This window comes from Drosophila elegans, unplaced genomic scaffold (genome assembly GCF_018152505.1).
Source record: "Drosophila elegans isolate 14027-0461.03 unplaced genomic scaffold, ASM1815250v1 contig_476, whole genome shotgun sequence".
In the NCBI taxonomy this organism is placed as follows: Eukaryota; Metazoa; Arthropoda; class Insecta; order Diptera; family Drosophilidae; genus Drosophila; species Drosophila elegans.
The window spans coordinates 13,598,358-13,623,834 of record NW_024545863.1 but is presented as its reverse complement, the minus strand read 5'-3'; the positions used below and the strand labels follow the sequence as shown (position 1 = coordinate 13,623,834).

Below are 25,477 nucleotides of genomic sequence, written 5' to 3'. Positions count from 1 at the left end.
CTTTTATCAAATATTGTTTGCGGTTAAGGGTCAATCCTTAAGCAATAGGTGTCCATTTCAAAAGTCTATGAAGAAAGTTTCCTAATTGTCTTCACAAAAAACCGTATTTAAGCCCAAAGACACGTTCAAAATCATAAAAGTCGTTTGTAAAAGTCTGGCTTTGGAAATTACGATTTTTTCTATACTTAGACATTGCAATAAAGTGTCTAGAACGTCATCACTGGTCATCTACCTCAGTAAAGATTAAATAGAAATGCGCAGGCGTCAACTTTTGGTGGCCCCCATCCTTCTGGAAACGGCAACGGAAGCGGAGGAGGAACTGAAAGTGAGCTCTGCCTCAAGCCTTCTGGCGGGCTCCTTAGCCAGGCTTTACTGTTGCCATTTTCTGCGGCAGGGTGGCCTGAGCAGCACGATTTCCAACCCCTAAGCCTCAACGAGCCGCTCAATCTCACAGCTTGCCTTCCAATCGACTTTTGCCGTCGCTCTCTCAGGGGAGGTTTCTACCCAGAAAATCAATAAAAGTCACGTCGACGTCCATGTTGGCCCGTCCTGCTGCTCCCGCTGCTCCTGCTGCTGCGAACTCAACCTCCTGCGCCGGCAGACAATGAAATGATGTTCCAGCCAAAGGACGACAGGATGGGGAGTTTCAGACGAGGACGCACGTGTTGTCCCTGGACTTCTGGCTCGAATGCGTGCGAGCGGCAGCAACAATACCAATTACAATAAAGACAGACATTTAGCCAGGATTCATTTGGAACAGGACATGTGCACAACAAAAAATAAAGGAAACCAAGAGCGAGGATGAAAAATTTGCCAAATGTATTCCAGCAACGAGTTTCTAATGGAAACAATTAAGTCATTAGCAAGTGTTGATTTTAGTGAGCGATGAGACGGGTTGGGGATTTAGCTAAACTAATGTGCTCGGGCCATAATGGAGTCCTTCGGGACTCCACACACACACACACACACATACACTGGAATAGTTGCGTTGCCAGTGTGGCAGACCCAACTCGTTGGGCCGCCTTACAAATGCCTCGCATTTTTCTCAATTACAATGAACAACTTACTTTCGGGTTCACTTTTCGGCACAAACCACCTTCTGCGCCTCCCCCTCACTCGTTTTGGCCACACAGCCATGTGGCCATGTGAGTGTGTACGTCAAGAGGTGAACTGACTGCCATTTTTTAACCATGATTGAAGAGTTAAATGTTGTGGCACTTTGAGCGGGCTCAGTTAACTTTTTGGCAAATGACTTTCGGCTGTATTAACTGTTGGGATACGGCGCTTAAATGGCGTTTACATGCTGTCATTTGGTGTCAAGGTGGAACTTTGGCGATTTAGAGCTTATCTTGGAAGATCTTTTACTTGGGCTTTTGTAGTTCAGGTACTTTTTTAGATTATTTTCTTAATATAATTCATCAACTCAGTATCAATAATAAATAGTCACGATTCAGCCCTTTTCTTTTTGACATAAGGCCTTTTTTCCTTATTTATAATCTGTTTGTCGCACTAAATTGTAATGCAACAAAATGTAGCTTATTTATATAAACACTGTACCTTAGCGCTTAAAAAAAAAAAACATATGTATGTTTAAATTTATCAGAACTTAAAATCATAATCAAAAATGGAATAGTAAAAATAAATTTTGAGAAAAACGTTATACTTAAAAGGGGTCCTATTTGTTTTTAATGCATTATTTTAAAAAGTTATATGATTAAAATTTAAATAACGTTTTTAGATATTTAAAATTTTCCGAAAATACCAAAATTAAATATTAGAAATTTATTATTTTAAATAAACAAATGCAGCAATGTATGAAATTCAAGCGAATTATATTAAAGTTGAAATTTTGTATTTACCAGTGTAGATATTTTTTAAAGTTGCTAAGCTTGTAGTCTTAGATTTCGGGCTTCAAATATTATATATTTTATATATTTTCCTCTCCTCAATGACTTAATCATTTAAATTGTAGCCAAAGACCCCTGGCAAAGGGTTATCTCAGCCAACCCGACCATATAGGAAAAGACCGATTCGACTTTATCAGAGAACGTCATTTACTTAAGCATAAAAATGTGTTTTACATAAGCCGGCGACAGATGGAGAGCAGAATTCATAAGGCACAAACAGTCGCTCGATCTCGAGTGTGTCCGAAAATAATGTAGTCTGAATGGGAGCTAATTGAATGAATCATTAATAATATAAGCACAGGCCGCATCCGGACTGGCGAATTGCCGAAAATGCGCGACGAGTGGCTGAAGTTCCAGCCCTCCGTTCCAGTCTGGGATGCGTGGGAAAGGAAATTCAGATGTTACGAGAGCGACGGCACCGGGATGACGGTCTGGAAGAGATGGAGTCGGGCGTCAGCATGGCCCAGCTTGTTGGTGGCGTTGCAGTAGTAGTCCCCAAAGTCCTCCTCCGACACGCTCTCGATCCGCAGCACCGAGGTGGTGGTCTCCGACGAGGACGCGGTGTTGGCCACCTCGTACTGGCGACCGGACTGCAGCTGCACTCCGTTCCGGTGCCAGACGACAGTGGGTGCGGGATAGCCCTGGACGGCGCACTCCAGCTCAGCGCCGTGCGACACCATCTGGGCCACCTTGGGCCGCTGGACGGCAATCTGGGGCCGGAACTCCACCTCCACGCGCACCAGTCGCCGGTCGGGCTGACCCTCTCCGTTCTCGGCAATGCAGTAGTAGCCGCCGCGGTCCATCCGGTGCACCGAACGAATCCGCAGAGTGGGTTCCGAGAGCAGGTGGCCGCCGGCCGGCATCACGGCATTGTGCTCGCGGGCCCACGAGATCGTGGGCTTGGGGAAGCCGTTGGCATGGCAGGTCAACTCCAGGTTCTGGCCCTCCGTCACCAGCGTGCTCTTCGGAGTGCTCTCCGCGATCACCGGCGGCATTTTGATCTGCAGACTCAGCTTTCTGGTCACCTTCTCGGTGGCGGAGACCAGCACCTGGCACTCGTACGGACCCATGTCGCTGACCTCGATGTTCTGGATGCGGAACGTGTAGGTGGCTGTTCCGGATGCGGCTCCCTCGCTGACCGTCACATTGTACCGCTGGTCGGGCAGGCTGAGGATGTTGCGAATGGAGAGCACCACCGAGTTGGTGTCCGTGTCGCTGGGCCGCTTGGCCCAACTCACCGAGAGCTGGCCTACCTGCTCCACGGTGCAGTTGAACTCGACGTTGTCGCCCACCCGGGCCACCACATCCTTGCTGATCTGGGTGATCACGGGGCCTCCATGGACGACCTCCAACGAGATGGCCAGGCCCAGAAAAAGGCCAATGAAAAGCCGCGGATGAGCCATGGCTGTTCTGCAAGAAAACGTATTCGAAATTGTAGTTCATTTTGTTACACTGTGACAAACATCAATAAAGATCTTTCTGTTATCTAAAAACAAAATCGTCAGCCGTTTTAGTCAGATTCTTCTAAAATTCTAAGATCCAAACTTAAAAGATACTGTTCCAAATATTTAACAATCATAGATCCTATGGACCACAATAAAAACTTCTAAGTTTAAAATAATTGTCACATATATTTTCTGAATACCACATCAAGAATGTAGGAGCTTAGCAATTTTTAAATATCTTTTACTTTCGTGATCACATAAATTAGATGTTCTTGTACAAACACACTTGCAATTTAAAAATGTATTTAAATATTTAGTTACAGGGTTTTGCAAATTGTTGTTTAATTACAGGATGTTGCTGCTGAGTTTGTGTCTTCGATTATCTCGATTGTTGTGGGTTCAATGTGCTTCACTTCGCGTTCGGAGCTCGACTGAAGCGGCGGCGGTGACTGAGCTCGGCTCAAAAGTCAGTATCTCGGCCGACGCTCTGTATCTCCGTATCCCTCTATTCCAGAATTTTGTATTGTTCCTGAGCGCTCGTTATCTCCTCAAGACCCAAGAAGAGCACCGAAAATTGTACACCGCGAGAATGAGGCAGATAGACATCGTTATGATCGATTGCCGGGTCTAGAGTCTAGACTTGTGTTGCCTCCTAATGAGCACACTCACAAAAATTGGAATTGCATCTGATTTCGTAAATGTATAATATATATGTACATGTTTTTTTTGTTCCTAAAAAGTTTTTTCTATAAATATAGTGATTTTCGTTTATTTTTATATAATCTATTTTCCTATTTCTCTTCACTATTTAATAAAAGTATGAGATTACATAAAGTTTAAAAAAAAACGGTTTCTTATCTCTATAGTTAACGGACAGTAAATTTTGAAAAAAAACATGAAACTGAGATATTCTTAGTGAAAAAGGTGAGTTTAAAGTAAATTTTTGTACTACTAACATAATAATTAATTCAGAAACTGCAAGAAACAAATAAAAGGTAATTTTTAAAATAGTGTTTAACTAAAGTCATGAATAATGTTTTAGTATTGTAAACATATCCAAATGGTTTTAATATAATGACTTTAAAATTCTTTTACAAAACCATAAAAATTTCCTTTTTTATTTAAAAATTTTGTATAATAAAGTCGCACACTTATTTTACTATGTCAGCCGTATTCTATACTTATTTTCTCTCAATGCATTTGCCGAAGACGAAGTCATCGACGTTTTGGATCTTATCGCCCTTCGTTTTATTTACTTTGTCGCCTTGGCTGTATCTGTATCTGTATCTGTGTTTGTTTCTACTTCTGTGTGTGTGTTTTGTATCTGTGTCTGCATTTCAGCGCTTATTCAAATTGTTTACTTGTGCGTGAGTTTGACTCCGTGCTCACTTATCAATGCACTCTCCTTCCCGCATTGCCTTTAATTGATTTGTTTTGCTGGCGGTTGCAGTTGCTGTTGTTGTTGCCCCCGCCCACTATGCAGCCCCCGCCCCCAAGATAAGTTGTCCGTTGCAAAAACAAAGCTCGGGTGAAAGTGGCCGCGGGCGAACTGAAAGACGGCCTGCGAAATTCGAATTCACATTCAAATTTGTGCCGCCATTCGGCCGTAAACGTTTCGGGGTTCGTGGAAGAAAAGGTGGAATGCGAGCCATTTGTGATTTATGGCATGGCGCGCTACTTTCCGCCGCCGGCGAACAAAAGCAACAACCATGGCGAGCGGATTCTGGAATATCCTTGCCGCTCTGGAAATGCCAGCGATCCCAGCGCCGAGCAGTGCCGTCCCTTTCTGCACAGGAGCAGGGGCGCAGGCGCGAAAAGGCAAACAAAAGGGGGTGGAACGCGAGGCGGGTGGGATTTAACTCGAGTCCTGGCCCAGCCATGCTGGGAAATTCGGCAGGAAATTTAAAGAGCAGCATGCGGGAAATTTAATGAACTTTAATTGTGCTGAGGTTACAACTTCTAAGATAGGGTTTAATTTCTTTTTAAGTGGGAATTTCCAAATTGTGGTCATACTTCTTTAAATCGAACTGGCCAATAGAGAATTGAAGTCCTTTTTTGTTAGTAGATGGTAATTAATGTTATGAATGTACCTGATTATAATACAGCAATGTTTAGAAACTCCGAAATAATAATTTAATAATTATAGTAGACCATTTTAAAATAAATAAGTTCTTTGCTTTATTTTATTTGTGTGTCTTCCTTAAAAATAAAGAAGTTATTTTACAAAAAATTGTTGTATACTTTGACAGGCAAAGTTTTTCAATCTACAACAGATACAACGTTTGTATTTGTATGCATATTTGATTTATTTCTTCAAATTCTTAAGAAGCTGTTAATAAAGTAAATTTAAACTTAAATCAAAGCATTTCACTTGCTGTATAAACACGCAATGGTTTACTGCTAAGCCGTGAAAACTTTCTGACCAATCGCATTTAATTTCCATATTTCTCAGCCCGACTTCGGATCAGCCGCTGTCCAAGTTTCCCCCCCAAGAACCCGTCGAGGTTAACCCGGCTTAACTATGGGAAATGATTGATGACGACGCTGTCTGTCGGGCGAAGGAATATCCTTAAGAGCAAGGAAAACTATAGCCACAGTTTTTGGGAAATTAAATCACATCTTAAATCGTTTCTGTGACTTCTGCTGAAATGAGGCTGAGGCAGAGGCAGAGGCAGAGGACGTTCCCATGGGAGGGCAGCTGCATCTGTCGCCCGACTCGCCTCAACTCCACCTCCCCTTCATCTACCGGCATTCCCGTCTCTGAGTGCACATTCGAATCAGATAATTGTAAATTGTGTAAAATAATAAATTTCCAGTTAACTATCTGTAGACCGCATAGGGCGCTTCTATTCGAACCTCTTCGCCTTCCGTCCCCTCTGTGGGCTTATCCTTGGCCTGCGCTGCATCCCGGCAGCGTCATTATGACCACTGCGTCGATGCCTTTTTGGATGCAGGTCCAGGTCCAGGTCCTGGCAGGTCCTGGCAGGACCTGGCTGCTTTATGCACTCGGACACAGCGAAACGGTCGACTTGGCTCGACCCAACTGGACACACACCGAACGAAAGAGACGGCCAGAGGCTGTGCGAAAGAGATGGCTGCCGATGCCGCTGCCGCTGCCGCTCGCATTCGGGCGCAAGCGGATCCAAAACAGAAAATGTCAAATTTTGTAATTTATTACCCGAATCCTGTTTCTGTCAGTGACTCTTTGGGTGTTTCGCTTCGGCAGCGGCACACGGAGGGTATTCAGCAACAGCAGCAGCAGCAGCAGCAGCAGGGCGGTCGAGCGGGGTGGGGAAAAGTCCTTTGTCACACACTGCGTGTGAATTTGTGGCCCAATTCCGCACAGTGGTACCTCGCACATCCTTTTCTTACAAACTCAAACGTTTTACTCTCTGTTGTTGCCTAAATCTATAGGAAAATCCCCTTAATTCCCTATTTTTAATTATAATATTTGGTAAACATATACTATTGATTATGGTAAGCTTAACCAGCGATTATAAATATCAATTTTTACAGACTAATGTTTAAATATTATTGTACTGGTTTTTATTTGCTAAACTTAATTCATATTACTACACCTTTGGCTTATTGACATTTTAACTACAAAATGCTGTTGAGAAATAAACGAATTTTCCATACTTAAAATATGAACTTTAAATTTAGATTTATTTTATTTATTTCAAATTATTAAAATAAACATTAATTGATTTTACCATATATAAGCTTGTCTCAGAATTCCGTAAAAGATGGTGTTGTTTGTAAAATGGCGAGAACTCAGTTTATTTTCCCGGGTAACTCTTATTTAAGATTAAAGATTTTCTAAAACTACATTTAGTTAGACTAAAAAACGCTATCCAACCGACTATTTTAAATTTGATCTAAGAGCCACCACTGTACTTTTGTGTGTATCCTTTGGCTTTGACTATGCGCGCTTATTTTGTTTGCTTTTCGGCTGCAGTCAGACTTCGCCGACGACAATTATTCGGTAAATGTCATCAAACAATATTCACTTAAGACCTATGACACTTGCTTAAAGGTCAACTGACTAGCTGGATTTATTTGAAAAATGGTACAATCCTATTACCTTTAGAAAATCTTTGGCTTTCAATTTGTCTTCAAAGGTCAATAGTGTGCCTAATTTAATCTAACAATCCACTAAGTCAAAGCCAAATTTGTATAATATATTAATTATTATTGTTTGTTCTTGATAACGGGCTATTACAGCAATAATCCTTAATTGAACTAAATAATATTTTCTCCAGTTTTATCAAAGAGTAGAATTATTAACCGCCCTGGGCAGGGCATATAACTTTTTAAATGCCAAAACATTAAAGTTAAAAAAATACGTAAAAAAAACTATAAATAACGTTATGACCTTCAGCCTTTGTCAGTGAGCTATTTTATCTACATAGTGCTGGCGCCCTCTGCCAAGAACTCCATGTACTCACACTTTCTGCATCGTTGCCTGACTGTTAAATTTATTTAAACGCAAGGGCAGTTTCCAACACTAACTAGAGCTGCCACCCAATTTGTTAGCTTGTGCACCCACCAGAATCAGCGTTGCCATAGTTTGCTAAGTTTGCTGAGCCGCCGAATTTTACTAGTGAGAAATTTGACCGAAATTTAAAACATAACAATTAAAAATTTTAAAGTTTCCAAGGAATAATGTGCTCGTCGTTCAAGAATCTCAAAATTATACAGCCGGGCGGAATGCAGATCTCCTGCGTCTACTTTGAGGGCGACCTGGGATCAGTTTCCATTCCAAAAGCGCCGTCGACCACAAAAAATTCGAGGTACCAGCTCGACACAAGCACAAAGGTTTGATATGTCTCAGAGTGACGTGACAGACTTTTAAAATCTCTGGGTCTTCAGCTTTTATAGTTGCCGAGATCTCGACGTTTATAATCTACGAGTAATGGGTATGAGTACGTTAAAAACCTTAATTTAAATACAAAAAAGCTAAACATAAAGCTTGCTATCATAAAAAAGCCAGATTTGACGGGACAATTTTAAACTGGAAACCCTAAAACATCGACTACCAGTGCTGCCGCTTATGTTTATTTTATCTTTTTCGCTTTTCGCTCATCCCTAAGTAACGGCACTTTACAGATGCAAAGCAAGTCGATCGCAAAATCGCAAAATGTTGGTGAAATAAGCTCGCGAGCGTCTCGAACGTAACCGGTTACCCAAAATACACAATATTTTCCACCTTCTATTTGCATTTCGCTAAAATAACGCGGCGGAGTGTTTGGGGAAAATGGCGCAACCGCCGACAGATCAAAACTTCTACCATCACCCGCTGCCCCACTCGCACACACATCCGCACGCTCATCCGCATCCGCACTCGCACTCGCACCCACATCATCAACATCCGCAGCTTCAGTTGCCGCCACAATTCCGAAATCCCTTCGATCTGGTGAGTGGAATGGCCTTAACCCTCCGAAATTATTACGTTTGTGCCCTGCAGTTTCGACCGGTATAATTCAATTACAGTGCAGACTTCCTACGGTGATGCATTAAAATTCATGTGTGCTTGCATTATAAATTTCTTTAAAAAGCAAAATAACAAATATATAGGATGGGCAAACATGTGTCACAGTTTAAAAGATTTATGGTTGCAAGTTTTAAATTTATCTTCTATAAAAAGTTACTATTCTTTCTAAGCTTTACTAACTAATTTTTAAAACATTATTTTAAACTTCCTTTCTGGCTTAAGAGATGAGCCTAATAAGTCTTCAGTATCATTTTTACATATGTCCTTGCAAAGTAATTCAACACATTATTTTACATTATTTTATAAAGCTTTTATTAAAATTAAAACAAAACTACGTTTAGAAATTTACGGAGTAAAAGCTACAGCTCTCAAAGGATGTATGTAATTTGGTTTTATTAAAATTCAATACATTGAGTGAGAGTAAAAGAGTAAAGTGGTGAAGTATAAAAGTTCGACTGTAAATAAAATTAAATATCCAAATATATCCACAGCTTCGGTCCCCGAAGCGAACCATCTTTTCATGTTGTTATATGAAGTCAGTGTATCTTTTGATTCCATAAAGCTTTTCGATGAGAGAACAGGAGCGATCAACTACAACTACATACGTCCGTATCTGCCCAACCAGATGCCCAAGCCAGGTGAGTCTGAGCCGCACATTGTCCACCACCGCCTTATCAGATATGTATCCCCCAGAGGAGCTGCCCGACTCCCTGGTGATGCGGCGACCACGTCGCACCCGCACCACCTTCACCAGCTCCCAGATCGCCGAGCTGGAGCAGCACTTTCTGCAAGGACGCTACCTCACGGCCCCCAGATTGGCGGATCTTTCGGCCAAGCTAGCCCTGGGCACTGCCCAGGTGAAGATCTGGTTCAAGAATCGTCGGCGCCGTCACAAGATCCAATCGGACCAGCACAAAGACCAGTCGTACGAGGGAATGCCCCTTTCGCCGGGTCTGAAACAGAACGATGGCGATCCTCCCAGCCTGCAGACCCTGAGTTTGGGCGGAGGAGCCACGCCCAATGCCTTGACCCCATCGCCGACGCCCTCGACGCCCACCGCACACATGGTGGAGCACTACGGGGAGTCGTTCAACTCCTACTACAACTACAATGGAGGCCACAGCCATGCCCATGCCCCCGCTAATCGTCATGTGCATGTGCAGTACTCTGCGGGAGGAGGACCAGGATCTGCACCTACTGCCAATGGCGGTCAGTTCTTCCAGCAGCAGCCGCCGCAGCAGCAGCAGCAGGTTCACCACCACCAACAGCAGCTGCATCACCAGACCAACCACGTGCCGCTCCAGATGCAGCAGCAGCATCAGCAACAGCAGGCCCAGCAGCAGCAGCAGCAGCAGCAGCAGCAGTACCACCACTTTGACTTCCAGCAAAAGCCAGCCAACGCCTGTCGCGTCCTGGTCAAGGACGAACCGGAGGCCGACTACAACTTCAGCAGCTCCTACTACATGCGCTCGGCGCTGTCTGGTGCCACCTCTGCCTCCGCCTCCGCCTCTGCCGTGGCCCGCGGCGCTGCCTCGCCCGGCTCCGAGGTCTACGAGCCATTAACACCCAAGAATGACGAGAGTCCCAGTCTGTGCGGCAACGGCAACGGCATCGGCCTCGGCGGACCCTGCGCCACAGCCGTTGGCGAGACGGAGGCTGCCGACGACATGGACGACGGAACGAGCAAGAAGACGACGCTTCAGGTCAGTCAACAGATCCCCTTGAAACTATGTATTTCCATTAAATTTAATACATACCGAATCTCCAAATTTTGACAAATCCTTGGATCATGGTAAAAATTAATTGGTATTAAACAAACATAGCTGCTCTTATGAACACTTAGCCTGATCGTTCCTATATTGGTAACCTCGAAAGAGATCAACCAGAGTTTTTCAATACTTAAATAATTAATCAAAAACTCAAGTAAATAAGCTGAAGAAAATTTCAGCATCCATTTATTTTTATTAACAAAAACAGGATTAATTTTTAATGTAAAAAATATACTTCCTTAAATTCCGTTTATTTCTTAATGCTCAAAAGTTTATATTTTAAAATTTGGAAATAGTTTCTTAATTGAATCGTTTTAGCTATTTAGCTTTAAATTTTTCAAATATTTGATGCAAGTATTTGATATTAATTTTAAATTGTATTATAATTACCCATATATTCAAAGATGTACGGAGTTTTTTATTAACTGCTTCCTCCGCAGATGAGAATCAAGCTACATAAAAATTATATTTATTGAATAGTAATATTGAATGATAATTTAAATTAAAAAATGAAAATAATTTCCAATTTATTAGAGTCATGGGAGCTGTTGTTTTACTGACAAGAATTTAATGGCTAGTTCCTAACTTTACAAATATCATCTGACAAATAAAAATACTTTACAATTATCAGACATATGACGATTTTAGGTTTTGAATAGCTATAACATTTGTTAGTTAATTTAGCAAGTTTTGCATAGTATTGAAGCCTTTTGAAATAATAATCTCATTTGACAGGAATAATTAGAGATTACATAATCTCTAATATTACATAATATTCCACAATAATATATTTCACTTCTAATAAATTTACCTAATTTAATTAACTCCGCTTACTGAATTTCATTCCTTGTCAACTTCTATAACTTTTAATCCTTTGCTGTCCGTTTCTCCATAGATCTTGGAGCCTTTGAAGGGTCTGGACAAGAGCTGCGACGATGGCAGCAGCGACGACATGAGCACCGGACTGAGGGCTCTGTCGGCATCCGGAATACGGGGCGGGGCGTTTGCCAAGTTTGGCAAGCTTTCGCCCCCGCAAGGGCCACAGCCGCCCCTCGGAATGGGAGTGGGCGTGGTCATGGAAGCATCGAACCAATATCAATGCACGATGGATACGATAATGCAAGCGTATAATCCCCATCGTAACGCCGCAGGCAACTCGCAGTTCGCCTACTGCTTCAATTAGCCTGGACAAGCGGCGTCCCAGAGAGTTTAAATAGCTTTAGGTTAACCACTGTTGTTCCTGATTGTACAAATACCAAGTGATTGTAGATATCTACGCGTAGTAAGCTAGGATTAGTCTTAAGATGATTGTAAATTGGTTTTTAGATTTGTTTAATGTTCTAGCCTAGTCAGCGGGCGACATTGTTTCAGTGCCTCTTTTAGTGATACTCTACTTATGTCCAAAACTTTACCCGCAATACGCTCTTTGCCCCGACTGCTTCTGGCAGGATGTTCCACTAAAGCCCAGGAATGTCCAGTTGGATCCATTTGGGGCCTTTTGGGCTTGAACGTATTCCGGGGAAAGTTAACCACCCAAACCCAAATTCCGCGCCAGCAAGAAAATCAGTTCTAAAACAATTTGGCATAGCTAAAAACTGTACTAATCGAAATGCAAAATGTTTCTCTTGGCGGTAATCAAAACCAACGATTACCTCTTAAAGATTGAACATTTAAAAAACAATATTCGATATGATATTTTCAATTTCTATGCTATGCCAAAGCGTCTGACATAATCAAACATTTGCACATTCTCTTTCGACGAGAATTGTCAGCAAATTGTCTTATCATCAAATGCAGAACACTTGTTTAAGTTTCACTGATTTATTTGCTGCCTACGGAATTAGTATATAGTTAATATTTTTAAATCACTTCAAGTTACATTGAAATATGTTTAGCCTAAAATTTACGGTGCACCTTTGACGTTGTCTTTTTAAGTTTTATGTCGAAATATACTAGAACTACTCCAATCGAGTAAGTTGTGACTAACTATATATTAACAAATGGCGTAGGGCATGTAGTTTCTCTTTCCGTCTCTTTTCAGGATGAACGAAAACAGTATCTGGTTTTCCCAAAAATCTTATGAATTTAAAAATGCATTTTATGGCCCTCGCTCACACTCACACATGCCTGCCATAAAATGTGATTCGCGATTTTTCCGCGAACACCCGCGAGTTGTAAAACTTTTGCACCAGCTGCCTGTGTGTTTATTTGGCTACCTGATCCGCGACCTTCCCGACCCACGATCGTCATCGTCCGGTCGCACTATTTAGGTAGGCACTGTACAGGCGCCGTCAGGCAACTTGTTGCCTCTATTTTCTTTGATATAAATTGTGGAAAATCCAGAAAACCAAAATGCGCTCTACATGAACGAACGTCGATCGGGTTTCTCCCAGTTTTGTAATTTTTATTGATCTTGCTCCTTGGCGCGTTCAAATGGGCGCGTTTTAAAAGGTGGATTATGGATGTGCTGGGAAAACCAAGACAAGAATCCATTCTTACGCCACGTCATGTTTGCTTAGGCTTGTTTTTTTCGTACTTGATTTAAACTGTTAAAAACAACAGATTAATTAAAACTAATATTTATCTTAAATAAGTTCATATTATTTATACACAACTACCATGTCTTTAATTGTCTTAATTATAATGTTTAATCCTCAGAACTTATGAAAACTTAATCAATCTTAAAGTTTTCTTAGTTAATAAATACTTGAGATCCCGTGATGATTTAATTTCCCTAAAGATGGCATAAGTTTTTCAGTAATTAATTTTATTTTCTAATTCGTATTTCAGCTATCAAATATTGTGTTTAAAAATTTGTAAATAAAAATTTTACTTAAATTAAACCGTTTAACGGATCGAAACAATATAAGCTATTGTCAACTGTTTTTTTTTGTATTGATTCCAATGCTGTTAATTAATTTTCGGTTTCATGAATGTTTTCTACAAACAAAGCTAGTCTAACGATAATTTTAAATTAATTTTAAATACATACCCCACAAAATTTCTAATCTTAAATTCAGATTCAAATTCATATTCATATTTGTTTTAAGTTAAGATGCCCTCAACTGTACCACAGACGATCCCATATATGTATCCTCACGGCTGTCCTGTCATGACTTTTCCTTTGTTCCCGCGTGTTTTTAGCGAATTCCCAGAAGGAGCAAATCCGATAGCGCCAGTAATAAAATTTGCGAACAGTTCCCGAGCTCGAGGACTGCGGATGGAAAGTCTGAGGGACTAGAGGACCGCGACGGATTCGCATTCGCCGCGACGGAGACTACGGTTTCTTCGGCATCATCCTGGCAACAAACGCAGTCGTAAACTGTCCAAATCGAGCATAAAACCCCGAGGAGTATCCTTTCACAGCGTTGCTTTCATTGCATTATGAGGATAATTGCGGACGGCGAGCGACCAAAAGCCGCGACAACAGCCTCGGTTTCACTTTCAGCGCCGCCACCGGAGGCTCTTTCAACAGGTGCTACAAGTTGGACAACAATCGCCTCGGTTCCCTGATGATGATCGGCCTGTCTACCTGGCTAGACTCTATCCCTCGAGCTCTGGACCCCGGGAGCTGTCTCACGCAACGATCCAAATCCCGGCCGGATTTCGATCAAAACAAGCCTCTAGATTGCCCATTGCCAATGGCCGGGTGTCGGGAATCGGGAGTCCGAAGTCGTCGGACCTGGCTAGTCTCCGTGGAGCCAGTCGGCCTGCGACGAAGGGATTTACGACTCGCGGGCTTAGGCAAATTTTTTTCGCAACGATGCGTCGGCGGAATTGACCTGTGACCGTGTTCACTACCTGACCGGATTCCTATATAAGGTTGATGTTTGCTTAGGACGACAGATCAGTCCAATTTTGACAGCTCAGTCGACAGTACAAGAGCTAGAGATGTCATCCGTCATGCATTACTATCCAGTGCACCAGGCCAAGGTGGCTCCTTATCCAGCAGCCCCATCCGAGGTGAAATACAGTGAGGTGAGTACCAATATCTGAAGCCACGAAGCAATAAACTGATCTGTGTTTCCTCCATTCTAGTTAATCTACGGTCACCATCATGCTGTGAACCCCATCGGCCTGCCACCCAACTACAACCAGCTGAACTCCAACCCCACCACCCTCAACGATCACTGCTCCGCGCAGCAGCAGCAGCACCAGCACCATCAGCAGGTGTCCTCGGATGAGAATCTGCCATCCCAGTCCAGCCAGGATGCGCAGAGGGTGAAACTGAAGCGATCCCGAACTGCCTTCACCAGCGTTCAGCTGGTGGAGCTGGAGAACGAGTTCAAGAGCAACATGTATCTGTATCGGACGCGCAGGATCGAGATTGCCCAGCGGCTGTCCTTGTGCGAACGGCAGGTGAAGATCTGGTTCCAGAACCGACGCATGAAGTTCAAGAAGGACATCCAGGGACACCGCGAGCCCAAGGCCAGCGCCAAGCTGGCTCAGCCCCAGGCGGAGCAGAGTGCCCATCGCGGGATAGTGCAGCGCCTGATGTCCTACTCCCAGGATCCCAGGGAGACCGCTGCGGCAGCAGAAAAGCGTCCTGTGGTGGCAGTTGCACCCGTCAATCCCCAGCCGGACTATGGCCAGACCAAGGTGAAGTCGGAAGTGCCAGCCAGCAATGTTATGAGCCACAGCAACAACAGCATGTGCTCCAGTTCCGATCTCAGCGAGATCTTGGAGCACCTGGCTCAAGCCACGGCTGCTCCAGCAACCAGCATCGCCCATCCAGGAGCCTCTTGCAACGCCAACTCAGTGACAAGCTCCTCGTCGGGACACTACTCCTACAATGTGGACTTGGTGCTGCAGAGCATCAAGCAGGATTTGGAGGCAGCGGCCCAGGCCTGGTCCAAGTCGAAGTCGGCACCCCTGCTGGCCACTCAATCCTGGCATCCGAGCTCCCAAGTCCAGATCCCCACGAGCGTGCATGCTGCTCCGTCCATGAACCTGTCGTGGGGCGAGCCTGCTGCCAAGTCCAGAAAGCTGAGCATAACCCACATAAATCCCTGTGTCACCGGCTTCAACTATCCCAATTGAGCACATTTAAGTTTAGATTCTGTTAGAGCTAAGCAATCGTCTCTGGCACTTGGACGCAAAATTCTAACCCAACTCAGTGACAAAAGCCATTTACATTATTAATTAAGCGCTAGGTTAAATCATTTTTTTTATTTAATACATATAATCAAACTAATGTGTAATGATAAATAAAAACTAAAACAATAACTACTTGCTTTTATAACATTCCAATACATAATTTTAACAAATAAATTGGGGAAACTATTTGGAATTAAAACTGAAATGGGAAGTGCATTAATTTTGAATATATAATTTTTGGATTTAGCTGCAGTCCAAATTCATTCAGATACATTAGCTGGCAGTTAGATACTTTCAGAAATCTTTGCTTTAGTTACAGCTTTTTCCCCATCCTTTCTTTAAATATGCTTTAACCCTCACCACTCAAAAGTGGATACGAGATACCAAAAAAAGGGAAAGAGTGAAAAGGAGGGTTAATTTTTAGCATTTAGCCAGTTGTCCCAGTTGTCTTCGGTTTCACTTTTGCATTTAATGTCCCATTGCGGGCGACTTGAGGTCAAGTCGAGGAATTTCCATTGCATTGCCCATCTATTAGGGCCCAGAAAAGTGTCAACCGCATTAACTCGGACAGGTCCAGCCCCGTTCCGTAACCAGGTTCGGTTTCAGTTACAGTCACAGTCCGCCGGAGCGGGTTCCGTTGGTCATCTTGAGCGGTGGACGTGGAGTGTTTGGGATTTGATTTATGGACATTTAACCGCACACATTACTTGCTACTTGCTACTTGCTGTTTGCCACTGGCTGCGGTGGCTGGCCAGCGTCTTGCAGCGCGGAAATGCGGCACTCAGCCTCAGCTCCAAGGAATTTCCACCAGTCCTGCCATCCATCCATCCCTTTGGTCCTTTGGTCCTTGGGCCCTTAGGTGTGGTGTGATATGGAGTGCTGTGTGTGTGGCAAATTGCTTCCCCTGGGAGGAAATTGTCGCTCGCACTTGCCACGACCAAAGGACTCGCAGGACCTGCACTCTAAAAAACTCTTATTACTGGAAATAATTTATCGTAAAATTTCGAATCGTCAATCATAACTAATTCAATTTAAATAGTTAATACATTTTTTATATTTTTTGTTATTGTGCAAGTAATTGCAGTGCGTAATTCCTTAATTTGAATAATATTTAAATTGCAATAAAGTATTGAATTACACATTTTTCTAAAACTTGTAAGAATATAGTTTATTTAATGTGGTAAAGCAATATTAATGTAATCCTCTCAATAAAATGATTCAGCAATCATATAAGCTTTTAATGCCCTTTGAATTGATATATTTATCATTTAGAAATACTTTATTAGTTTTATACAAATCGAATGGCATTGCAACAAATCTATTACTGGGAACTTTAGAAAATGGAATTGAAGTAAATAGGAAAATTGTCGTTCTTCTACAATATATTCCCATATTACATGGTACATAATTTTTTACGGTTTCAGCAAAGTTTTTCAAGGTTTGAGGTCACATTTTTTTCAGAGTGAACCCATGTGGAAGTCAGGGGTCAAAGGGGAGGACCTTCCGCAGGGGTGGATCCTTGGAATTTTCATGCGCATTGTTGACATTTCCTGACATGTGGTCCGGTTCGCCTCGCTTCTGGTTTTGGTTCGGTTTGCGTTCGCTTGGAGCATGTCCTGCACATGTTCTGGGCTGCCATAATGAATATAGATGCCGGATTCGAGGAGCGTGGGCGTGGCTAATCGCCCGGCAATCAGAGGCAGCTAATCAAACTCGCATAAAAAGCCAACAGCAGGAACAAGTAAACAACTCTCCGCGGGCCAGCTTCAATTACGCGAAATGCCAATGTAATAAACATGTCCAACAGCAACAGCGCACAGATTGTTCCCATTGTTCCAGTTAGCCAATTCCTATGCTCAATCATTCGCTCGGTGGCAACATTGCGGTTTTATTAGCCGGAATAGGAAGTCGGGAGTTGGGAGCTGGGAGCTGGGAGCTGAGGCCCCAAGGTTTGAATCTGGAGCCTTGATGACAATGACAACGCCGCAGTCTTGGCCTGGTCATAACAATAAATTCCGCAACCGCAACGGAGGCTGGGCGAAAAACATTTCAAATTGTTTCTTGTTAATTAAATTAAATATTCACTTGGGAGTCGCACGCCCCAGTCCACAATGCCCAACCGCAGCGTTTTGTAATTAGATTGAATCTATAATTTTTATGGCTAATCGCCTTTTGGAAGCTTTTGGCTTCCAACCGGCCCTCATTCCCCACTCTTTCGACAATGAATTTTGAATTCGCGGCCAGGACTCGAAAGCCAAGTGCTTGGAATCCTTGCGACAGCCGAGCAAAATGTACTTTGTGTGCAAATTAAATGGCTTCGCGAGGAATCCGCTCGGTTTTGTTGGGGAATCTGGCAAGTCAATTAACGGGGTTATTTTTGGATCAGTGGAATAGAACTTTGGTATCTCGAGCTCAAATAGTATGAATCTAGACTTTTTTCTTTTCTTGATACATTAAAATTATTAAAATCAATCAGATTGCCTTCAACTACACTGGCTTTTCTGAACTTTTGAACACTAAAACTTAAAACTAACTAACACTACCTATTTTAACGAATTCCTTTAAAAAAGAGAATCAATTTAAAAATAGATACAATATCTTTGATGCAAATTTAAGCTGGTGAAACCTATTTGTAGCATCACTTTTAAATACAATACTCTACAAAAATCTTTTCTAAATGTATTTCACCCATCATATTCAGAAGCACAATCCGCCCTACTGTTTTGGGCTCAATTTGGATATTTTTGGCACGTTTAAACGTTATGACATTTCACAGACGTGTTAGTCCCTCAACGCCACCGATATGGCCAACACCTGTCGTATAAACAAATCGTGCTGGGCCAGAAAAACTTTCCGTCCATTCCACATATGCCGGGGCTGTACGGTTTTGGCCCACCAAAAATATGCATATATAGTGAACAGCAGGCACAGGGACTCTTCTTATTTTGTATTCCACAGAAGATTGTGAATGCGTGAAAAAAATCACTTCAAAATTTGAATGCCAATTGGCCAAGGGATGGGGCGAGGGTAGTGGAGCATCCAGGGACCCAAAATGGAATTCGTGGGCTTACAATAGATTTTTTGTTGTGCCAACCCGAATGAGAGTCACTTGGGTCGTGGACCGTGATGTTGTTGCAAGCATCTGTTGCTGAATTTATTTATTCTATAATTTTGCATACCAATTTGATATCCTGTTGAGGAACCTTGCCAACTATTTTTATAACAACGAACGTTGTCATATTTTATTGTCTTGTTAATAATTTCTTTTTAAAATCTTGGTACTAATAAAAATAAAACACATTTGTATAATGTTCAGATATCAGACATCAGCTTTATGTAATAATTAAAATTTAATTAATAATTAAATTAATAAATAATTAATAGTTATTTAAATTCTTCTCATTATCAAAAACTTAACACATTTCTATAACAATAAGACATCGAATTTATATTTAAAATAGTATTCTGAACAGTCGATTTCAATGAACTTTGATTGATTAGGAATTAGTTTCATTAAATCTAAACTGAAGAGCACTAAATATAATAATGATTTTATAAATACAATTAGTGTTTATTTAAAATTGTCTTTGAATAAAATTCTTCAAAAAAAAACAAATAAAGAGTGTCACATATGGGTTTTGAACCAATCCGGTTTCGATGTCAATTCCCTTTCATTAAATTCGTTACTCAGGTTGATTTCACAATCCCATTCCCATTTCAAAATTTCACAGATAATTCGAGCATGCTCAACCCTCTTAACAGCTGATACTGATAGGCAGCATATGCAAGTGACCTCCCATATATATGGGGTTGGACCATATTTATGGCCCGATGGCTGGTATATTTTTCATCGGTCTAAAACCCATAATTAAATTACGTGAAATTCATTTATAACAATTACGTCGAAATGGCAATCTATGCTGATGATGCCGCCAGGCGGCGAGAGTTGCCGCAAGGAGCGTTACCAGCTTTTGCTAACCAACAACGAAATTCGTGCCGAATAAAAAATGCGGTGCGTCATGTGAGCAATTTGGTGTCGTTGTCGTTTGTCCATTTGCTGCCAGCAGCGAAATGGTGCTACAACCAGTTCAGGCTCCTTTGCCGCACTGCAATTATTTATTCCCGTGCATTTCGTTTCCGCCCCTTTCTCTGCTAACTTGGCCAAGAGAACCCGGCGCTTAAGCATGTCCATGTCCGGTTGCAGACTGTGTGTGTGTGTGTGCGCATGTGTGTGAGCCAGCTCCTAAATGCTTGGCCCACACGACACAGACACATATCCGCCACCCAGCTCTCACTCACAGGTATCCTTTTCTCCAAGCCCCCCTCCCCCCAATTCACTATTGCAGGTAATGTGCCAGCGACATGCACTTCCAGGTGAGAGAGGGCAAGGATGCACTCGAAAAACAAATACATCAAATGTCACTAGTGAGTAATTTGTGTTTTAAACACCATATGTTTAATATCTACCATAAAGTTTAATGTATAAATTTAATAAATTATTACTTTTTGGATTTTATGGAATTATTTTGATTTCTTTTAATTTTTTGATTACGAACGAACAGTTTCTGACATTAGTAAAATTACCTAAGAAAAGCAACAAGGACTTCCGTAATTACTTTTTTAGCTCAGCTTAAAGATCCTGTGTCGTTTCATTAATAACACGATTTGTTTTATGTTGAAAAGCTCAATGTTTGGATCATTTACTGTTCTGTTTCTGATCAGCAAAAATTCCGACCTGATATACAATATTTTTTTTTTTATAGAAATATTTAGTTAAGCAAAAAATAATCCAAAATTTAAAAATACACTATTTAGTAAACATTATTTTAAGAAATAACTACATAAAATAATTACTGCTAATTCCGTTTTGCTGAGTGTAAGGCTCTGTACACTGAAGAGGGGGCTTGAGGAGGCTAGGTTCAGTTGTGTTGAGATTGCGGCTCTACTATTATAAGATGCCATTATGTTTTATAGTCTATAATTGATCCTTTGAGCCAAGCTGAGCTGAACATGCATTTGTGCATTTCTTTATCTTACAAATTGTATGAGATTAAATGAAAAGTAATGTGAACGTGAGTATGAATATGACTATCAGCCAGAGTGCCAGGAACAGGGTATGCAGGTGTGTGTTTGCATATTCCCATAATCATGTAAACGATTCAACGCAAATGACTGGCGAGATCATAAAAATCAAACACGTTATGTGATTTTTTTTTTTTTAAATAATATTTGATCAGCCCTTAAAACTGGTAATTCCAAAGTAATTAGGCCTTAATATGGTTTTTAATTTCTTTATACAAGCAAGTTAGTTTATCAATATAGGACTTAAGATACTAATTTTTTAGAAGCTAATATTATTTTTGAGCCGTTATTATCGATAGCTTATGAACACTTTTTGATATTATTGCTAGGCAACCAGTTGGTTATGGGCAATAAATAATACAACCCCAAGTTGCCACGCGATTTGTTTGCCCAGCTGGTAAACATTCGGAACAAACAACACTCCACAACGGCCAATTCAAAAACAAATATTTATTTGAATCCGTTGGTCATTACTTAATATTCGGGACCATGTATTCCTTGCAACACCCGCAAATCGATGAGCGTTTTTTAGACTCGGAATCAACAGTTGAAGCAGTGGTCAAGTTGCTTGAAAGCCTACAAGTGCCAAAAGAGTAAGTGGAAAATCATATTGTACTAAAATAATTTCTTATTTCCATCTAGGGAGGAAGAAGAGGGACAAGAAACAGTTGAAAAGGACCCAAAACCGACGACAATCGTCGAAGAAGAAGATTTTATAATTACTGAGCGGAAAAATTCAATCATTGAAAAAACTGAACCTAAGGATAATGTACCCAGAGAAAAATTAAAGCCCAGAACTTTCAAACGTCTGGACCGGAGTAGAGATCGATTTCCCTTTATGCGTCAGGTGGAAATGGATCTCGATCAACGCTCGAAAGCTCGATTGGAAAGAGAACGAGTGGCTCAAAACTTTCGAAAGTAAGTTTATCGAGGTATTTAGAGTTTCCTAATATTCAAAGCATCCCCCACTCAGATTAGGAAACGCGGAGTATCGAAAGGGTAACTATGAGACTGCCATGCAGATGTACACCGAGGCCATTGAGAATATTCGGGACAGTCACATCCTCTACATAAATCGCGCTCTCTGCTTCATCAAGTAAGCGATTGAATTTCAAATTCCTTTAGCTGCATTTTAACTAATGAATCCCCTTGCGTCCCCGCAGATCGGGTAAATTCAAACGAGGCATTGTCGATTGTGATTTTGTTCTGAACAAGTTGGATGAGAAGAACTTGAGGGCGTGGATGTATCGGGCAATGGCGTATAAAGGTCTCAAGGATGAGCCAAATTTTGAAAACTGTGTGAAATATGCCCGCAAATTTAATTCGAAGCAAATGGAGTTCATTGATGATTTCCTGGAAAAGTTAAAATAAATTTTAGGCATTGATGATAAATACCACCGTTTTAATTAAATCCAGTTTGAACATCAAATGTTTACTAAATTATGAACTTAGATATATGTATATTGTTAGCAACAAATTCCTTATAGCCCCCGCTTCTGACAAAATGAATATTGCAACCTTAAGTTCATTATACAGCTTATATTCAGCTTTAAACAAGAACGCCTTCCTCCGCGTTTTAAAAGCGCAAACCTATCCCCACCAAAACTTCAAGTGTTGTTTACATATGACAGCAGGAGTATCGTGTTTGGTAGCTCAACTCTTTCGATTCCATTCCGATGCCATTCAATCGAAGTCGGGCCCACAGGCACATCCTCTGGCCGCCACCTCCAACTCCCCGTCCTCCGACGAAACCACCCTGGATAAGGGCAAACAATTCGATGGCGGTAATCAATCTTCCTTCACTCTCTGCCAGCTGACAGCTCCGTGGTGTAGAGTCAAATTGCGATCTTTGTTTGTGCCGGGTCCGGGTTTCGGGCCAGGACAGCGGACCAGAGACCGGAGACCGTACTGCGAAGAGCTGACACTCAGCATTGGCATGTTTAAACACTCGACAAAATATTCTATGAAAGACTTTTTCTTGAAATTAATTTGTTAATTCATTTTTAAAAATTGAATTCAATTAATTAAGTTTTTTGAAACCTCTTTGGTAACAAGATTTTATATTATCGAATTTTATAAATGTTTTGAAGAACTAGGTATTGCAAATAATATTTTTTTAGTGGGATAGCATTCCTAAAATCGTATAAAATTGTTATTAATGTACGTTCTAACTGATTTTCCGATCATTCCAACAGCAGCAATGTGGTCTATTCGTCCTGCAATCTGAACAATGTTTTTGTAAAGACTATGCGAATGATTCTAATCAAGAATTATACATACTTACGGTCAGAATAATAATTGGTAATAGCAAAATTATTTAAAGAAAGGGTTTAAAGAAATTAGAAAATGGCACATCATACCATAACCTAGAGAATATTTCTAAATATAATGTTTTTATTTTAGTGTAGACTCGGAAGCGGGGGACTCAGAGGGTGGAGCATGAACCGGGGGTTGGCTGTTCCATTTATGCGTGTCAAAGGTTGCGTAGCACAGGCGGAGGGCGACAGATTGAAGCCGAGGCAGGCGACACAAATGTTGTACTTGTCACGGTTGTTGCGTTAGTTGCATCTTGTTCTTGGGTGGGTGGTTCAGGGGGCAGAGGGTGGTGGTGCCATAGGGGAGCCCCAAATGAGAACTGAGAAGGCATAAATTCTTATCCACTCATTAATCCTTTCCATTTAACGCAATTATCTGACAGTTATGTATCCGTTTTATTGCATTTGAACAACAGAAAAAACTAAATATATACAAAAACATATAGCGCATCAATCAATTGTTTTCCAGCAACTCATGGAATGTTTTTACAACAATGTATCGTGGTTTTGTCAACCAATCAAGTGGAAGTAATATTAATTAGAAAGACATTAAGCGAGAGTTGATCAGGATAAGATCGAAATAATTATCTATCGTGTTCATGGCATCGCATACGAAAACAAGTACATTTTGTTGTGCGTTTAATATTAGAGGCCTTTTTTATTTATTCATTTCACATTTACAACTTTATTCATTTGTTGCCCCATTTGTTTATGCAGTTTTGAAACATACTCCCTTAACAGTGAAACTTTATCGATAATGAAATTCTTCAAGTTCCTATTATTGGCATAATCAAATAACTAATAAAAAGACACGACTCTGTGACAGCTGACGATGAAATATTGTTCACAAAACATGGCAAATCTAATATGATCCGAGTGTCCTCATCTCCTTTCCATGTGACACAACACGTTGGCCGAGATGGAAAAGCTGAGGAAAATTTCAATATGCTGGAAATCACTTTATGATGTGATGACACCAATTTATCTGAGCTCACTAAGGGAGAAAGAGGAGCCTGCCGTTGTGACCACAAAATTGTTCGACCAAATGGCTTTCATGTTGACTTTATATCTTAACCAGCTAAAAAGAGTTTGAGCTAACAAAATATTCCTGAAGGTGGCTTAAACTTTAAAAATAATACCCACTTTAATTGCATTAATAGCTTTTCGTGCTAGTATTTGTATTCATATTTGACTTTACTTACTAATCGGTTAAATGAATTTACACCAGAATTCTTGTTCAAAACTTGTGTTACACTTAAAGCAATGCATATTTATACAAGATGAACCTCTGGAAAATGCGTTTAGGATGATTTAACTATTTCAAATTTTAAAATACTTTTTATTTTATTTAGAAAGAAAAATATTTAGAAAATTAAACCTTCTTTAAGACATCCAATAATCTTTGACCAAGATCACCTGAGCTCTAGATTTTGTTTCCGTCATGAAAATCTAGTTTTAGTTTACATAAGCCTGGGCGATTGAAAATCTACGCCATATATTATGTAGCACAGGGGTTGGCGGATTTTATAGCGGGTTATTGGATTAGCTTGAAGTGCTAGTGACACTATTTATATGACCGAGGATCAGGGTAGAACGGATCAGATCGCGCTCCCTTGCTAAGCAGGTAGCTCAACCCTTAGATATTCATAACTAACATGGAAAACCCCCGGGAAAACCAAATTCTTTCCCGTTCATGGCCGATAACTACCTGATCGGGGGCTTGGGGTCTAATATATTGGCCTGCGACAAAGCTGGGCATAATCGTAGGTACGAAAATAAGGTATCTTAGTGGATATATAAGATGGTTCTAGACCTGGTCAACTTTATGTTACCTTTTTTGTGTTTTTATTTTCAATTTGGTGAATATGTTTTTTATGGGCATATCATTTCTATATAGTTGTTATGTATGATACTCAAATAGGTACAACTATTTTGAAAAGATGAAAATTAAAAGGTTCATATAAAAACAAAACATTTAAGTTTCAACTATTTTTCAAAACATTAATATTAATAAATAAAAAAGGCACATTCTCATATCACCTTTGAGTCTAACTAATATTTTCGACTATCGTTAAAAAGAACGCAATCAGGACTCACGCCGCTTTGATACCTAGAAAAATGTCGTGTGTTCTGGAGCCTGGACTTCACCTTGAATCGGAGCCAGGCCCGAAAAGACGCGACATCTACCAGTCCAGACCAGCCGGCTGCGAACTCAGAAGTGTCACAGGCGGGACAGGTAGGAACCAATCCGATGCGTTACCTAAGGTTTCTAAGGTATATAAGCAAATGAGATGTCTTCAGGGGCATCTAGTTAAAAAACCCAACTCAAAGCGAACAGAAGTAAACGAAAATACACTCTTCAAGAAAA

At 41.1% G+C, this 25,477-nt stretch overlaps 4 protein-coding genes across 8 annotated transcripts; 3 read left to right on the top strand and 1 right to left on the bottom strand.

The window, feature by feature from the left end:
- Positions 1–2,036: 2,036 nt before the first annotated feature.
- Positions 2,037–3,812, bottom strand: LOC108148220 (protein amalgam). Of its 3 annotated transcripts, none has more exons than XM_017275132.2 (2): positions 3,702–3,812; positions 2,037–3,317 (listed from the first exon to the last, which is right to left on the bottom strand). In XM_017275132.2, the coding sequence occupies exon 2, from the start codon at positions 3,308–3,310 to the stop codon at positions 2,309–2,311; it is 1,002 nt and encodes a 333-aa protein (XP_017130621.1). In that variant the 5' UTR covers positions 3,311–3,317; positions 3,702–3,812; the 3' UTR covers positions 2,037–2,308. The 3 variants fall into 3 exon arrangements, with proteins under 3 accessions (XP_017130621.1, XP_017130623.1, XP_017130622.1); XM_017275134.2 differs by having other exon boundaries at positions 2,037–3,312; positions 3,702–3,799; XM_017275133.2 differs by having other exon boundaries at positions 3,674–3,780.
- Positions 3,813–8,422: 4,610 nt separating this feature from the next.
- On the top strand, positions 8,423–12,590 carry LOC108148406 (homeotic protein bicoid). Of its 3 annotated transcripts, none has more exons than XM_017275440.2 (4): positions 8,423–8,768; positions 9,409–9,484; positions 9,540–10,549; positions 11,511–12,590. In XM_017275440.2, exons 1-4 carry the CDS (start codon positions 8,610–8,612, stop codon positions 11,796–11,798), a joined length of 1,533 nt encoding a protein of 510 aa, XP_017130929.1. In that variant the 5' UTR covers positions 8,423–8,609; the 3' UTR covers positions 11,799–12,590. The 3 variants fall into 3 exon arrangements, with proteins under 3 accessions (XP_017130929.1, XP_017130928.1, XP_017130930.1); XM_017275439.2 differs by having other exon boundaries at positions 9,525–10,549; XM_017275441.1 differs by having other exon boundaries at positions 8,505–8,768; positions 9,387–9,484; positions 9,525–10,549.
- A 1,916-nt stretch (positions 12,591–14,506) lies between these two features.
- On the top strand, positions 14,507–15,655 carry LOC108148234 (protein zerknuellt 1). The gene is made up of 2 exons (XM_017275149.1): positions 14,507–14,593; positions 14,654–15,655. The coding sequence occupies exons 1-2, from the start codon at positions 14,507–14,509 to the stop codon at positions 15,653–15,655; spliced, it is 1,089 nt and encodes a 362-aa protein (XP_017130638.1).
- A 5,568-nt stretch (positions 15,656–21,223) lies between these two features.
- Positions 21,224–22,165, top strand: LOC108148248 (tetratricopeptide repeat protein 12). Its single transcript, XM_017275165.2, has 4 exons — positions 21,224–21,387; positions 21,437–21,712; positions 21,768–21,890; positions 21,958–22,165. The coding sequence occupies exons 1-4, from the start codon at positions 21,284–21,286 to the stop codon at positions 22,163–22,165; spliced, it is 711 nt and encodes a 236-aa protein (XP_017130654.1). The 5' UTR covers positions 21,224–21,283.
- Positions 22,166–25,477: the final 3,312 nt, after the last annotated feature.

Excerpts from the sequence above, each read along its gene's own strand:
- LOC108148220 (XM_017275132.2), bottom strand. The coding sequence starts at position 3,310 with ATGGCTCATCCGCGGCTTTTCATTGGCCTTTTTCTGGGCCTGGCCATC.
- LOC108148248 (XM_017275165.2), top strand. The coding sequence starts at position 21,284 with ATGTATTCCTTGCAACACCCGCAAATCGATGAGCGTTTTTTAGACTCG. Across the intron at positions 21,388-21,436 it reads AGCCTACAAGTGCCAAAAGA|GGAGGAAGAAGAGGGACAAG; the intron begins GTAAGTGGAAAA and ends ATTTCCATCTAG. Across the intron at positions 21,713-21,767 it reads GTGGCTCAAAACTTTCGAAA|ATTAGGAAACGCGGAGTATC; the intron begins GTAAGTTTATCG and ends TCCCCCACTCAG.
- LOC108148406 (XM_017275439.2), top strand. The coding sequence starts at position 8,610 with ATGGCGCAACCGCCGACAGATCAAAACTTCTACCATCACCCGCTGCCC. Across the intron at positions 9,485-9,524 it reads CAACCAGATGCCCAAGCCAG|ATATGTATCCCCCAGAGGAG; the intron begins GTGAGTCTGAGC and ends CCGCCTTATCAG. Across the intron at positions 10,550-11,510 it reads GCAAGAAGACGACGCTTCAG|ATCTTGGAGCCTTTGAAGGG; the intron begins GTCAGTCAACAG and ends GTTTCTCCATAG.
- LOC108148234 (XM_017275149.1), top strand. The coding sequence starts at position 14,507 with ATGTCATCCGTCATGCATTACTATCCAGTGCACCAGGCCAAGGTGGCT. Across the intron at positions 14,594-14,653 it reads CCGAGGTGAAATACAGTGAG|TTAATCTACGGTCACCATCA; the intron begins GTGAGTACCAAT and ends CCTCCATTCTAG.